The sequence below is a fragment of the Clarias gariepinus genome, chromosome 11, assembly GCF_024256425.1.
Source record: "Clarias gariepinus isolate MV-2021 ecotype Netherlands chromosome 11, CGAR_prim_01v2, whole genome shotgun sequence".
NCBI classification, from domain to species: domain Eukaryota; kingdom Metazoa; phylum Chordata; class Actinopteri; order Siluriformes; family Clariidae; genus Clarias; species Clarias gariepinus.
In genome coordinates this window covers 18486200-18498290 of record NC_071110.1, presented here as the reverse complement: position 1 = coordinate 18498290, position 12091 = coordinate 18486200, and the positions used below count along the sequence as shown (strand labels likewise).

The 12091-nt window shown below is 37.4% G+C and overlaps 1 protein-coding gene across 1 annotated transcript in view; it reads right to left on the bottom strand.

Moving 5' to 3' along the window:
- The window catches only part of dph1 (diphthamide biosynthesis 1), a 127533-nt gene that overhangs the window by 76320 nt on the left and 39122 nt on the right, over positions 1–12091 (bottom strand). The window contains exon 3 of the mRNA XM_053507718.1: positions 10375–10438. Within this exon, the coding sequence (XP_053363693.1) occupies positions 10375–10438 (64 nt within the window). The remainder of the gene's footprint in view (positions 1–10374; positions 10439–12091) is intronic.

The window sequence follows — 12091 nt, the reverse complement described above, 5'->3', positions numbered from 1 at the left end:
CAACATTTTAATTTTGTGTTTTATTTCTCAATGACACTTTCGACTTGGGGTAAAATATTTTACAGAACATATGTTTTTTGTACTAGATGTACAAAATTACAGGCCCATGTCTGATGTAAGTAAAATTGCAATCTTCACAAAAGTAATCTACACTTTGAATAAATCCGAAATAGCTTGCAATGTAAACCTATAATGTGCTCCAAAAGATAATTATTTTTTTGGTATTGACGACAGTATAAAGTACACTTACATAAGGAGAAGGAGAGTAACTAGAGCTTTAGAATACATAAACGAATACTCAAGTATTCCCAACAAAGTATCACCTCCAGCTCAAAAAAAGCACACTACGATCTATCATGATCTTAACACCAAGGCCTAAAGGCAAGCATTGATTTAATCAAAGCGGTTTTAATTAGATTGATGAATACATTAATGCAAAGGCACACCAACAACAAGAGCTCAGGGTAAGAATTCTAGCACGAGATAAACAGCTGATAGTTACTACTTCCTCAATTTTAAATTACTGCCAATTTAACCAAACACTATTAACTGTGTTCAATTTAAAAGGCACATGCCAAAGCAAAACAACATGGATGGTTAAAAACTTCTACTTTTACTAGGTAAATTCTTGATATCCTCTAACACTTGCTCAATAACCGTAACAAAGAATTAAACATTTAGGAACTTGATCATTAAAAAAAAAAAGAAGACATGTTAGGATCACACAAAATCCCAAGTACATGAAAGATTAAAAAACAGAATGGATCACAACATGGCGCACTGCTGACCCTTTTTATCAGTCTCAGACAGACACACACTGGCATCAGGAGACCCAGGGGAGGATTTTATTTGTGTTCTCAGACCTGTCCATCCGGTTATAGCAAAATTAATACGAGACGTGCCGTCGCAAAATGTGGCTGCCATTCAGTAAGCCTGATTTCACGGGTAAACTGTTATCTGAGCATTTTGTCTGATCTGACGTTATTATTGCTGAAAGTGCCTGGGAAAGCACAAACTAAAGCTGAAACAAATCTTAAATGCCCCATGAATATTGTATAAAAATGTATGTGTAATGGATATGTGGCTTTATATTTCTATAGTAAAAAAAAAAAAAATCATATTTCACAACTGAACAACTACGTTTGATTTTGGAGTGATGCCTTAGACTACGATCTATACCACCATTATCTAAAAACCAAGTGTGGGAAATCTTGTGGAAGAATATTATTTTTTGACATTTTTCTGTCCAGTTTAAACTCCGAAACTTGTTGAATCTATGACCAGGCTTCCTGCTCTCAAAAGCTGTTCTGGTAAAACATTGTGGCCTACACTTTACTAAAGCACTACGCTCTTGTTGTTCTTTTTCCTTTGTCACCCATCTGCATATACACACACTGGGTACTGCTTCACTAAACCTTTATTCTGAATACTGTAAAGCAGAAGAATGGTTATAAATAAGTATGTACGTCATACAAATTAAGGTGGGAATACTTATAGGATTTATTTTTAAAATGTGTACAAAAATATGAGAAAAATCCAATAAGACCAAATAAAGCCAAAAATTCTGCATAGCATCTATTATGAAAAACTTATTGTTTTCTAAAGCTTAAATAAACAAATTGATCCTTCTATACAACAAAGCCTGAAGTTATCTACTGTAGTATATGCAGCAGGGATATTAATGTTTTATAATCAAGTTTAACAAAGCTATAGGAGCGAAATCAATTAATAAAAAATATATACAGTGAGGTTAATAAGTATTTGATCACCCCAGTGATTTTGCAAGCTCTCTTACTTAGAAATTATGGAGGGGTCTACAATTTTCAGCATAGGTGCATTTCTACTGTGAGAGACAGAATCTAAAAAGAAAAATCCGGAAATCATATGGTATGATTTTTTAACAACTTATTTGTGAATTACTGTGTCAAATAAGTATTGGATCACTTGCTTATCAGCCAGATTTCTGACCCTCAAAGACCTGTTATTTTGCTTTTAAATAGTTCAATAGTCTGTTTTCCTGGCTGTGAGCTTTAGGTCATTGTCATGTTGGAAGACCCAGCCATGACCCGTCTTTAATGCTTTGACTGAGGGAGGGGTTTTTTGCTCAATATGTCACAATACATGGCCCCGTTCATCCTCTCCTTAATACAGTGCAGTCGTATGCTTCCAGCCCTATGCTTCACTGTATGGTATTATTGGGATAATACTCATCATTCTTCCTCCTCCAAACATGGCGAATTGAGTTAAGACCAAAAAGTTTTACTTTGGTCTCATCTGACCACAGGACTTTCTCCCATGACTCCTCTGGATCATCCAGATGGTCCCTGGCAAAGTTCAGACGGGCCTGGAAATGGGCTGACTTAAGCAGGGGAACCTTCCGTGCGATGCAAGATTTTAAACCATGACGTCTTAGTGTATTACTGATAGTAGCCTTGGATACGTTAGTCCCAGCTGTCTTCACGGCATTGACCAGCTCCTCCCGTGCAGGAGCTGGGCTGATTCTTCACCATTCTTAGCATCATTGATACCCCATGTATCTACTTGGACTTTGGCTGATTGTGGGGTGCACAGGTGTCTTTATGACAGTTAATGACCTCAAACAGGTGTTACTAATTTAGAATCATAAGCAGAGTGTAGCTGGACTATTTAAAAGCAAAATAACTGGTCTTTGAGGGTCAGAAATCTGGCTGATAAGCAAGTGATTAAATACTTATTTGACACAATAATTCACAAATAAATTGTTAAAAATTCATACAATGTGATTTCTGTATTTTTCTTTTTAGATTCTGTCTCAGAGTGGAAATGCACCTATGCTAAAAATTGTAGACCCCTCCATGATTTCTAAGTAAGAGAACTTGCAAAATCACAGAGTGATCAAATACTTATTGATCTCACTGTATATAACAGATCACAGATTATTATTCTATATATTTTCAAGGTATCATACTATCATTTGAACCCTATATTACCCCCCACTTATGTCATCTTGCCATAACTTGCCATACCTTACAACGATGCACTCACTAAGCACTATACTATATAAGAAAGAAAAAAGTAGTTGAACAAGAGTTCGATAAACTAATAAAATATCTTATTTGTTAATTGCTTTATACTTTTGATGTTATGGGACATCATACAATTATAATTAGTTTTTGTTACTACTTGTGTTAAATTGGTTTTCAAGAATCTGTTCCTCATTAGGCTATGATTGTTCTTTCTTAAGGAAAAAAATGCAGCTCATCCTGCTCCTGAGAAAATGTATTCATAGACAGAATACTTAAAGTTACGGCTTTACCTCTGACCATAAAAAGCATCAACCATGGAGCCTCCTCCCCTTATCAGTATATGCAGAGCCACATACAGTAAGTCTCTTTTCTATAGCAATAAAAATCAATTATATTGCATAATAAACTGGCCAATCAGAATCAACATTTATCAGTGCTCTGGTCTGGAGCAATATATGCATTCTAAAAATTACAGCATTAATATATGCAAATGTGTGTGTGTTTATTCAACACTGTAATTAATAATTATTTTTGCTGTTGATATTGCAGTGTTCTAAGGACAGGAGGATGTGGAGATGTGCAGGAGGCTCTGCAGGAGGGCAGAGGCAGAGCTACAGAACTCTGGTGTCAAGAGGGGACAGAGGTTTAGGCTAGTAATTAGCAGACAGTAATTGCTCTCATTAGCTTTAGACTGAAGTTTAAGTAAGGGACTGAGGCTCTACACATGGTCGGAGGGGAAAAAAACAAATAGGACTGAGAGGAGGACAGCGCTGGTGCTGATTTCATTCAAGCGGTTGACTAAGGAGGGGTCTATCAAAACCCACTTGATTTTAAACACACTCTTGCGTGCACACACAACACACAGCACGAGAATGCAAGGGGGATAATCATGTGCTAAATGATGACATGATTTAAGGAAAAAAGGGAGGACTGGGACTAATTGATGGGCAAACAGAAAAACAAGGAGGGAGGGAAGAGAACAGACACAAATGCAACAGAGGACTGAAGGTGTGAATCAGAAATGAAAACACTTTTTCACAGGTAATGTGTGAAATCCACATAGACTGACATATGGCCAGGAGATACAGAGAGACTCTCACCAAGCAATAAGCATATGCACAGGCTTAAAAGCTTAAACGGCTCAGACATTTGAGTAGCTCATAGGCCATTTGGCACAATTATGATTTCAACTCAGGTTGTAATAAGAGAGCATTACTTTACTTCACAAGGTTCTATAAAATTCTGTTAGCTTGAAGCAGACATGCAGAAAGGATTTACTAGAGATACACAAAAGTGCAAAAAAAAATTATCTTGCTTTGTATTGAAATTACAATTATTGAACATAAAGATGTAGGTAATTTACTGCTTGGTTATTTTAAACCTTCAAGTATTAAATCCAGTATTCTATATAAATAAAGGAAAGGTTTTGTCTGTGCATTGGTCAGAACTCGCTCTTTCAGTGATATCTTTACATTTCATATGGTGCATCTGGAAGTATTTACAGCGCATTACCTTTTCCACATTTTATGTTACAGCGAATATTCCAAAATAGATTAAATAATTTTTTTTCCTCAGAATTCTACACACAACACCCCATAATGACAACATGAAAAAAGTTTACTTGAGGTTTCTGCAAATTTATTAATATAAATAAAAAATATTTTAAAATAAATAAAAAAACTGAGGAATCACATGTACATAAGTATTCACAGCCTTTGCTCAATACTTTGTCGATGCACCTTTGGCTGCAATTACAGCCTCAGGCCTTTTTAAATATGATGCCACAATCTTGGCACACCTATCCTTGGCCAGATTCGCCCATTCCTCTTTGCAGCACCTCTCAAGCTCCATCAGGTTGAATGGGAAGCGTGGGTGCACAGCCATTTTAAGATCTCATCAGAGATGTTCAATCAGATTTAAGTCTGGGCTCTGGCTGGGCCACTCAAGGACATTCACAGAGTTGTCCTGAAGCCACTCCTTTGATATCTTGGCTGTGTGCTTAGGGTCGTTGGTCTGCTAAAAGATAAACCGTCGCCCCAATCTGAGGTCAAGAGCGCTCTGGAACAGGTTTTTATTCAGAATGTTTCTGTACATTGCTGCAGTCTTTTCCTTTATCCTGACTAGTCTCCCAGTTCCTGCCGCTGAAAAACAGCATTTTACAGCCTACTCTGTAGGTAGCATAGATCTACAGAGGTCTATGCTGCCACCACTATGCTTTACTGTAGGGATGGTATTGGCCTGGTGATGAGCGGCGCCTGGAAGCTCTGGAGAGACCTCTGGAGCTCTGACAGAGTGACCATCGGGTTCTTGGTTACCTGCCTGACTAAGACCCTTCTCCCCCGATCACTCAGTTTAGATGGCTCTGGGAAGAGTCCTGGTGGTTTCGAACTTCTTCCACTCACGGATGGGTGCCAGGGGTACCTCAGTGGTTAAGGCATTGGACTGCGGTTCGGAAGATTCCAGGTTCAAACCCCACAACCACCAAGTTGCCACTGTTGGGCCCTTGAGCAAGGCCCTTAACCCTCAACTGCTTAGATGTGTAATGAGATAAAAAAAAATGTAAGTCGCTCTGAATAAGAGCGTCTGCCAAATGCCCAAATGTAAATGTCACGGATGATAGAAGCCACTGTGCTCATTGGGACCTTCAAAGCAGCAGAAAAAAAGTAACCTTCCCCAGATTTGTGCCTCAAGACAATCCTGTCTCAGAGGTCTACAGACAATTCCTTTGACTTTATGCTTGGTTTGTGCTCTGAAATGAACTGTCAACTGTGGGACCTTATATGGACAGGTGTGTGCCTTTCCAAATCATGTGCTTTCTTAATTTTTTCTATTTCTAATAAATTTGCAAAAATCTCAAGTAAACTTTTTTTATGTTGTCATTATGAGGTGTTGTGTGTAGAATTCTGCGGGAAAAAATGAACTAATGCGTACAAATGTGGGTGCGCCTTAAATCGACTGCTGGAAAGAACTTTTCTAGAAAGGATCTAGGATCTAGAAACTTTTACAGTACTAGATCCTAATTATAAAATTTTTATAAAATTTTAATGTAATATTTCTTACTAGTACAAGTTAATATTTTTAGTTAATTTCTAACTTGCTGGAGTCGTTTTAAGAGAAACTTAAAAACAAAATCTTTATCTGATCTGAATTTTTCGATTTCTCATTTGTAATTCACTCTCCAATTATTAAATAGCCAGTGTATTGGGCTGACAACAAAAGAAGTACAACTTAGCGTAAAGATATTCAACCTTAAAAAAATGTATTACTTTGCAAGAAAAGACAGGCATCTCCTGTACACTTCCTGTACAGAAAGACAGGCATACGTGTTTCTGGCCTCCAACCTGAAACATTTAACCCTTCCTGTCTACAACGGGTCCTCATGCTAGTATTCTCTATAATCCCCTGCTACACCAATGCACTTATCCCAGCAACTCACTAATGCTTGGATATCATCAAGGTAGAAAAGACTTTAGTACGCTTGGAGCTATAATTGAACTGCCTGCATCCCATCTGAAACGCTGGCTACAGGGAACTCCTTTAATGGCCCAAACATGAAAATCACTTGAAGTGCAGTCAGGACTGCAAGGGGGATGTACTGTAGAAGTGAATGACTCTGTATACAGTTTCCACAGACAAATGTGTTTGTTCCACAAGTTGGCGACAAGTTATCCTTCAATTTTCAGGGACAAGGTATTCCACTTGCTGAACATGTTTTTTATTTTTTTTATTTTTACAAAGCCTGTAGTGGGCTCTGAGCCACCTCAGCCAGGATTTTCATTCACAGACATACAGCCTTCTTTAAAACATTTGCACCAGTAAAATGTTTTACTGCAGCTCAGTCTCATCACCATGTCTTCTGTTAGTAACAATTGGTTTTATGCCTTATTTTCGTAGATATTTTATTCCAATTCCGAGTTTGACTTCCCAATCCCATGTAACCACCCTGGAATCATTAGGCTGAGTGAGATACAGTAAAAATGTGGAAATGACATGCCGGACATGAAATTAAAAAAACAAAAAAACAAAAAACAGTATGCTGTTACATTATGCATACATTATGTCTGACCCATGATGTTTACATCATGTCTGGCAGTTTTGTTTTGGAAATATTACATAAAACATGCTGTCTTGCACGTCCCAGCATCCCTTGAATATTTAACAAGGCAGCCAAACGTGAAATTAAAAATAGTAAAAACAGTGTTGCAATGAACTCTGTCAAGTTGGAATTGTGGATGTCGGTTAAAAACATACATCAGCATCTTCAATAATCTATGTTTTCTTTTTTTTTCCACAATGCAAATGCAAAAATAGTATTTTCAGATTTTCTAATTTTCTTTTTTTAACTTCATAAAATTGGAGCAGTGGAATCATGCATGTCACACATTTGCACGGAACAAAGGTAATGCAATACATTAAGATAAATTTAAAAAAATATATATATCAGTTTAAAAAGCTGTGTTTTTGTAGATGTCACAAAACTATTAAACTGTATATAATAGATAAACGGAGTTTATGTTATTGCAAATTGTTCCTTCTCAAATGGTAGTTGCTTGGCTAGCACCAAGGAATCTTGGTGGCTAGTAGAGAAGACATAAAAAGGTCTTTAAATAACTTTGGTTCTGTGACTCCTGGGTGAGGATCACATTGATAATGTTTACCTACGATGTCATAATGAACAGGACTTTCTTTAGGACTACCCTGAAAGGTGATCAGAAATGAGCACTAGGCCCTCACAGCATCGGGTACACCCCTGTAGGAGTGTCCTCAGTTGGTATGCCTCTAAGCGATGGCCATAAGTAGGCCACAGCCAGGCTAGAGTGGCAAGTCATAACAGGAGCTGTAATCTGGCCAGTCTTCAGCCAATATCCATGATCTCCAACACCAAGTGGGCCAACCTCTACTGTATTTAGCCATAAGGACCATTTCAATCTTTCCTCTGTGCCAGATAAACTGTTGATCTGAGGATTAGATGGCCATCATCCGGTAATGAAGTACTGTAGGGCACATGCCAGGCACAGCAGTGAACACTCTGCTAGTGTGCATTTTTAGAGGAAAGCAAGATTATTTGACAAATTTGTGTGCTTTGACATTAAGGTCATCCCAGAGTCATCTGACTGCCAACGCATGCCAGGAAACCATATTACCAGGGCAATTTATTCAACTACCCTTTCGGCCAGTTATCACTAGAAAAAAAAATGCAAGTCATCATGTTGCATAGGCTAATATGTGCCTTAAGCATGTTTGGCATGAAGAGGAGATCCCACGCCATGCTCTTAAGACCTCTGTATATTTCTGGCAAAGACAAAAAAACAAAAAACAGTATGCTGGCTACATAATAATAATGTGGCTTTGGGAAACAATACAGTTTAATTGTAGAATTTGTAGATTATCATTGCTGCAGAGGATTTGCTTTCTGTCTCAAGCACATGGATAAACACAATATAAGACAAAGACTGACACTGGGGTATTCATACATAGCAGCCAAAAACAAATGCAGAATGTGTGTAGCTTATAACAACAATTCTTCTAAACTTTGTTTAGCCAAAAATATACAAAAGGCCTTTTGGGAATCATGTTGGGGATAGGCACCGCACCACTTTCAAAAAGATCATCATAAGTTTATGAGATCCCAGAGAAATGCCATACATCTTCTCTGGGATCTCGTACTTAGTGGTGGTACACTGAGATTGCAGCCAAATAGATATTTAGAATAGATGGGGAATGCCTATCAGGCACTGGAGAAAAGTTTTCTTTGTTTTTGAGCAATAAACTGAATACAGCCTATGGAGTGCACAATATTCTCAGAACAATTTCCAACTAAGGGAATGGCCCAGTCTTCTGCTGGAGATTCATACAATGAGGCCGAACCCACAGGCAGGAGAGGATTTGGCTGAGGGTGTCGATTCTCTTGTCCATTTGTGACAGCAGATCTGGACAAGCATATAGCAGATGGAAGAGTCAGTCATGGGCCAATGCACCCTATCTGGCTTTTCCAGGGAGAACCACAATTAGCAATATGTTGACTTGGCATTGGCCTCAACAAATTGAGATGCCACTCCACTGCATTCATCCATTGCACAGTTATAAAGCCAAAGCACATGGGTTGCCCTCAGGGAAGGTAATCATGGATCTCGAATCTCCACAAAGCTAGAAGCATGGCTCCTCTTATGCATGCTTCATGTGCGGCATTTGGGGTCCTTTCACAGGCCAGTAACTTACTTATGAAAGCTTGGGAAATTACTCCTGTGGATGGTGTCCTCAACAGAAGACTTTACTGCATATAGAAGTCTAATCAATCCCATTGGTAAGCACCATAATGTCTGCTACAATGCCTGCACTGATGACATGCTACAGGGTTAGGAGCAGCTCATTTGGTCCATATCCACTCTCCTCCCATGTCTTCATACATAATTATGCCAAGTGTGCAGTGTTTTCAGCTGTAAAGTGTCTAGTCACCAGCACCTGCCCTTAAAGGGCATGCTACATAGTAAGAATGTGGTGGTGGCAGTATTAACCTTGTCACCTAGACTCTACTCTTGTGTACATTGCATTTTCTCCTAACCGTTTTTTTTTTTTTGTACGAGACAAACATAAATGTTTCTAAACAAATGCATTAAACTTACAATAAAACACTTTTTATTTAGATATTATTTAAACTGTTAAATGAACTGTTTAAATATTATCTAAAAATATTAAATACATTTTTTATAGTATTCATATCATCCTTATGTTAGTTAAGCTCACATTATTACAGACAATTATATTTAATAAACTGAAGAACAAAAAAGGTAATCCCCATGAAAATTGTGTATCCCTAGGATATGTGTATAATGTATATTTGAACATACAGTAAATAGGAAAATTCAAAAAAAAGAATCTCTTCTGCAGGCATGTTATATAGCGAAAACTATACTTTGCATGTAAACTTGTTAATGCCTGTGGGCCCTTTAACGGAGCTAAAAAGGTGTTATATGATGTACCTCTCTGGCATAAACCTTCGGTTCGGGTTTGGCTTGGTGTGTTTCCCTTTCTAAGTCGGCATGCATAAGCAATATGTTCTATCTAAGCTGGAATTAAAAAGAAAAATAGTCTTGTGCTTGTTGTGCAATTAAATGGAAGGCAGTTATACCAGGCTTATGAGGGCAAATAATATAATTCATAACCCAGACTCTGCTTCTAGTTGCCGCAAGGAATTACAATCAGCCGTCAACTTTCATGGTGTTTTTTAAATCTGTAAACTGGACACTGTGTGTATCAACTTTACACCTCTGCTTTGTTCCACAGTACATACTTGAAATTAAGAGTAACTGACACGTATACAGTGAGGGAGGCACGTGACTATTTTTAAAGTCAGCCTGTGTTTACTTACCTCTCAATAATGTCAGCGATCACGCAGGCAAACATCTGTAGCCCCTCTGGAAGCTGCAAAGCCACTGTGGAGCAGAGAGGTGAGGCTGGGTCAAGGCAGTAGTGAATGATGTGAGTGACACCAACAGGGCCTGTGGCACACTGTGACTATAAAACCTTTAAGACTTCCTGATTTGCCATTGTGTTTTATTGATGAATAATGCCACTGTTATTATGATAATAAAATAAGATTAAGAATCAGAGTTCAGTATAAGAAAATATCAAACAAATAATGTAGCGATGGCCTCTGCGTTTTTATTTAAAGACTTTTTAACTGGCTACTCTCAGCTCCTAACGGGACTTTAAAATTAGTGCTTTATTAAAGGCCAGTGCACTTGTAAAGTAAATCAGGTTAACCCAGAGAGAAAAAAAACTCAGACCGTGCTAAAATCAAATATAAAACATCAACATGCTGTTGCAAAAAGAGGCTTACAGTAATGAAACCCAAGATCAAAATTCTTTTATAATGAGATCAGAATTGTTTCTAATGAACAGTTCCAAACATTTATTCTTGACAGCTCCCATTCCAAAAAAAAAAAAAAAAAAAAAAAAAAAACAACACTTCAATTAAGGAAATGTACATTTACAGGCCAGTTTAACAGGAATGTCTGTATAACTGCTCGTTCACGCAATCATCCATTTATGTTGCAGCAGCAGCACAGTGCAAAAATCCTGCACATTAACTGAAGCATTCATTACACAAAGAACAGAATAGGAAAAAAAGTCAAATCTTCTGGAAAAAAAAAATGGTCCCGTTTGCTTTTCTTCTTAACACTACTTAACAGTAAAAAGTGGTTATTTGGTTTACTGTCTACCTTTACATTGGCTTGAACCTGCTTGCCCCTTCTCCCCCGATCGCTCTAACCGCTCTAATCTAAGTATTTTTACTCATATATCTAATATAGACAAAATTTTTGTTTAAACATTTTTCATAGCAGTACGCATAAACTAGATACTGTTATAGATGATTATCCCAGGAGATCAGCAGTTTCTGAAAGCCCATCTGGCACCAACAACCATGCTGCAGCAATCATCAATTAAATCACATTTCCTTCATATTCTGATGTTTGATACGAACATGAAACTCTTTACTTTTACTTGCATTTTACGCACTGCATTGCTGCCACATGATTGACCAACTGAACAGCTGTATAAACAAACAGGGGTACAGGTACAAAGCGAGTAATAAATGCACTCTGCAGTGTGTATAGCTACAGTTTGTAGCTACTGAAAAAAATATAATATACACCATAACATAATGTAATTCATACCATCACAAACTGCATACTTGACTATAACAAAAATACTGCCATATTTTTCAGATAAATATACAAACATAGAAGGAACTGCTGAATGAGAGAAAAATATTATCACCACAACTTAATACATTGATACGCTTTTACATTCTTTTAGATTATGAATGTTCACTGAGACAAAACAGATTCTGCATTTTACACTTTAAAATACACACACGTTTGTCTTGAATATATGAAAAACAATAAGAAAGGGGGAAAAACAACATAATATCAATAAAAAGATTAAACATCAAAATATAATTTTGATCCCAGAAAAACAATAGTCATTTTACAGTTTGGAGTTGTTTGATATCATTTTGATTGTACAAAGTGCTAGAGATCAAGTATGAGAAAGTGAGGTACAAAAGAAACAAGCAGCATCTG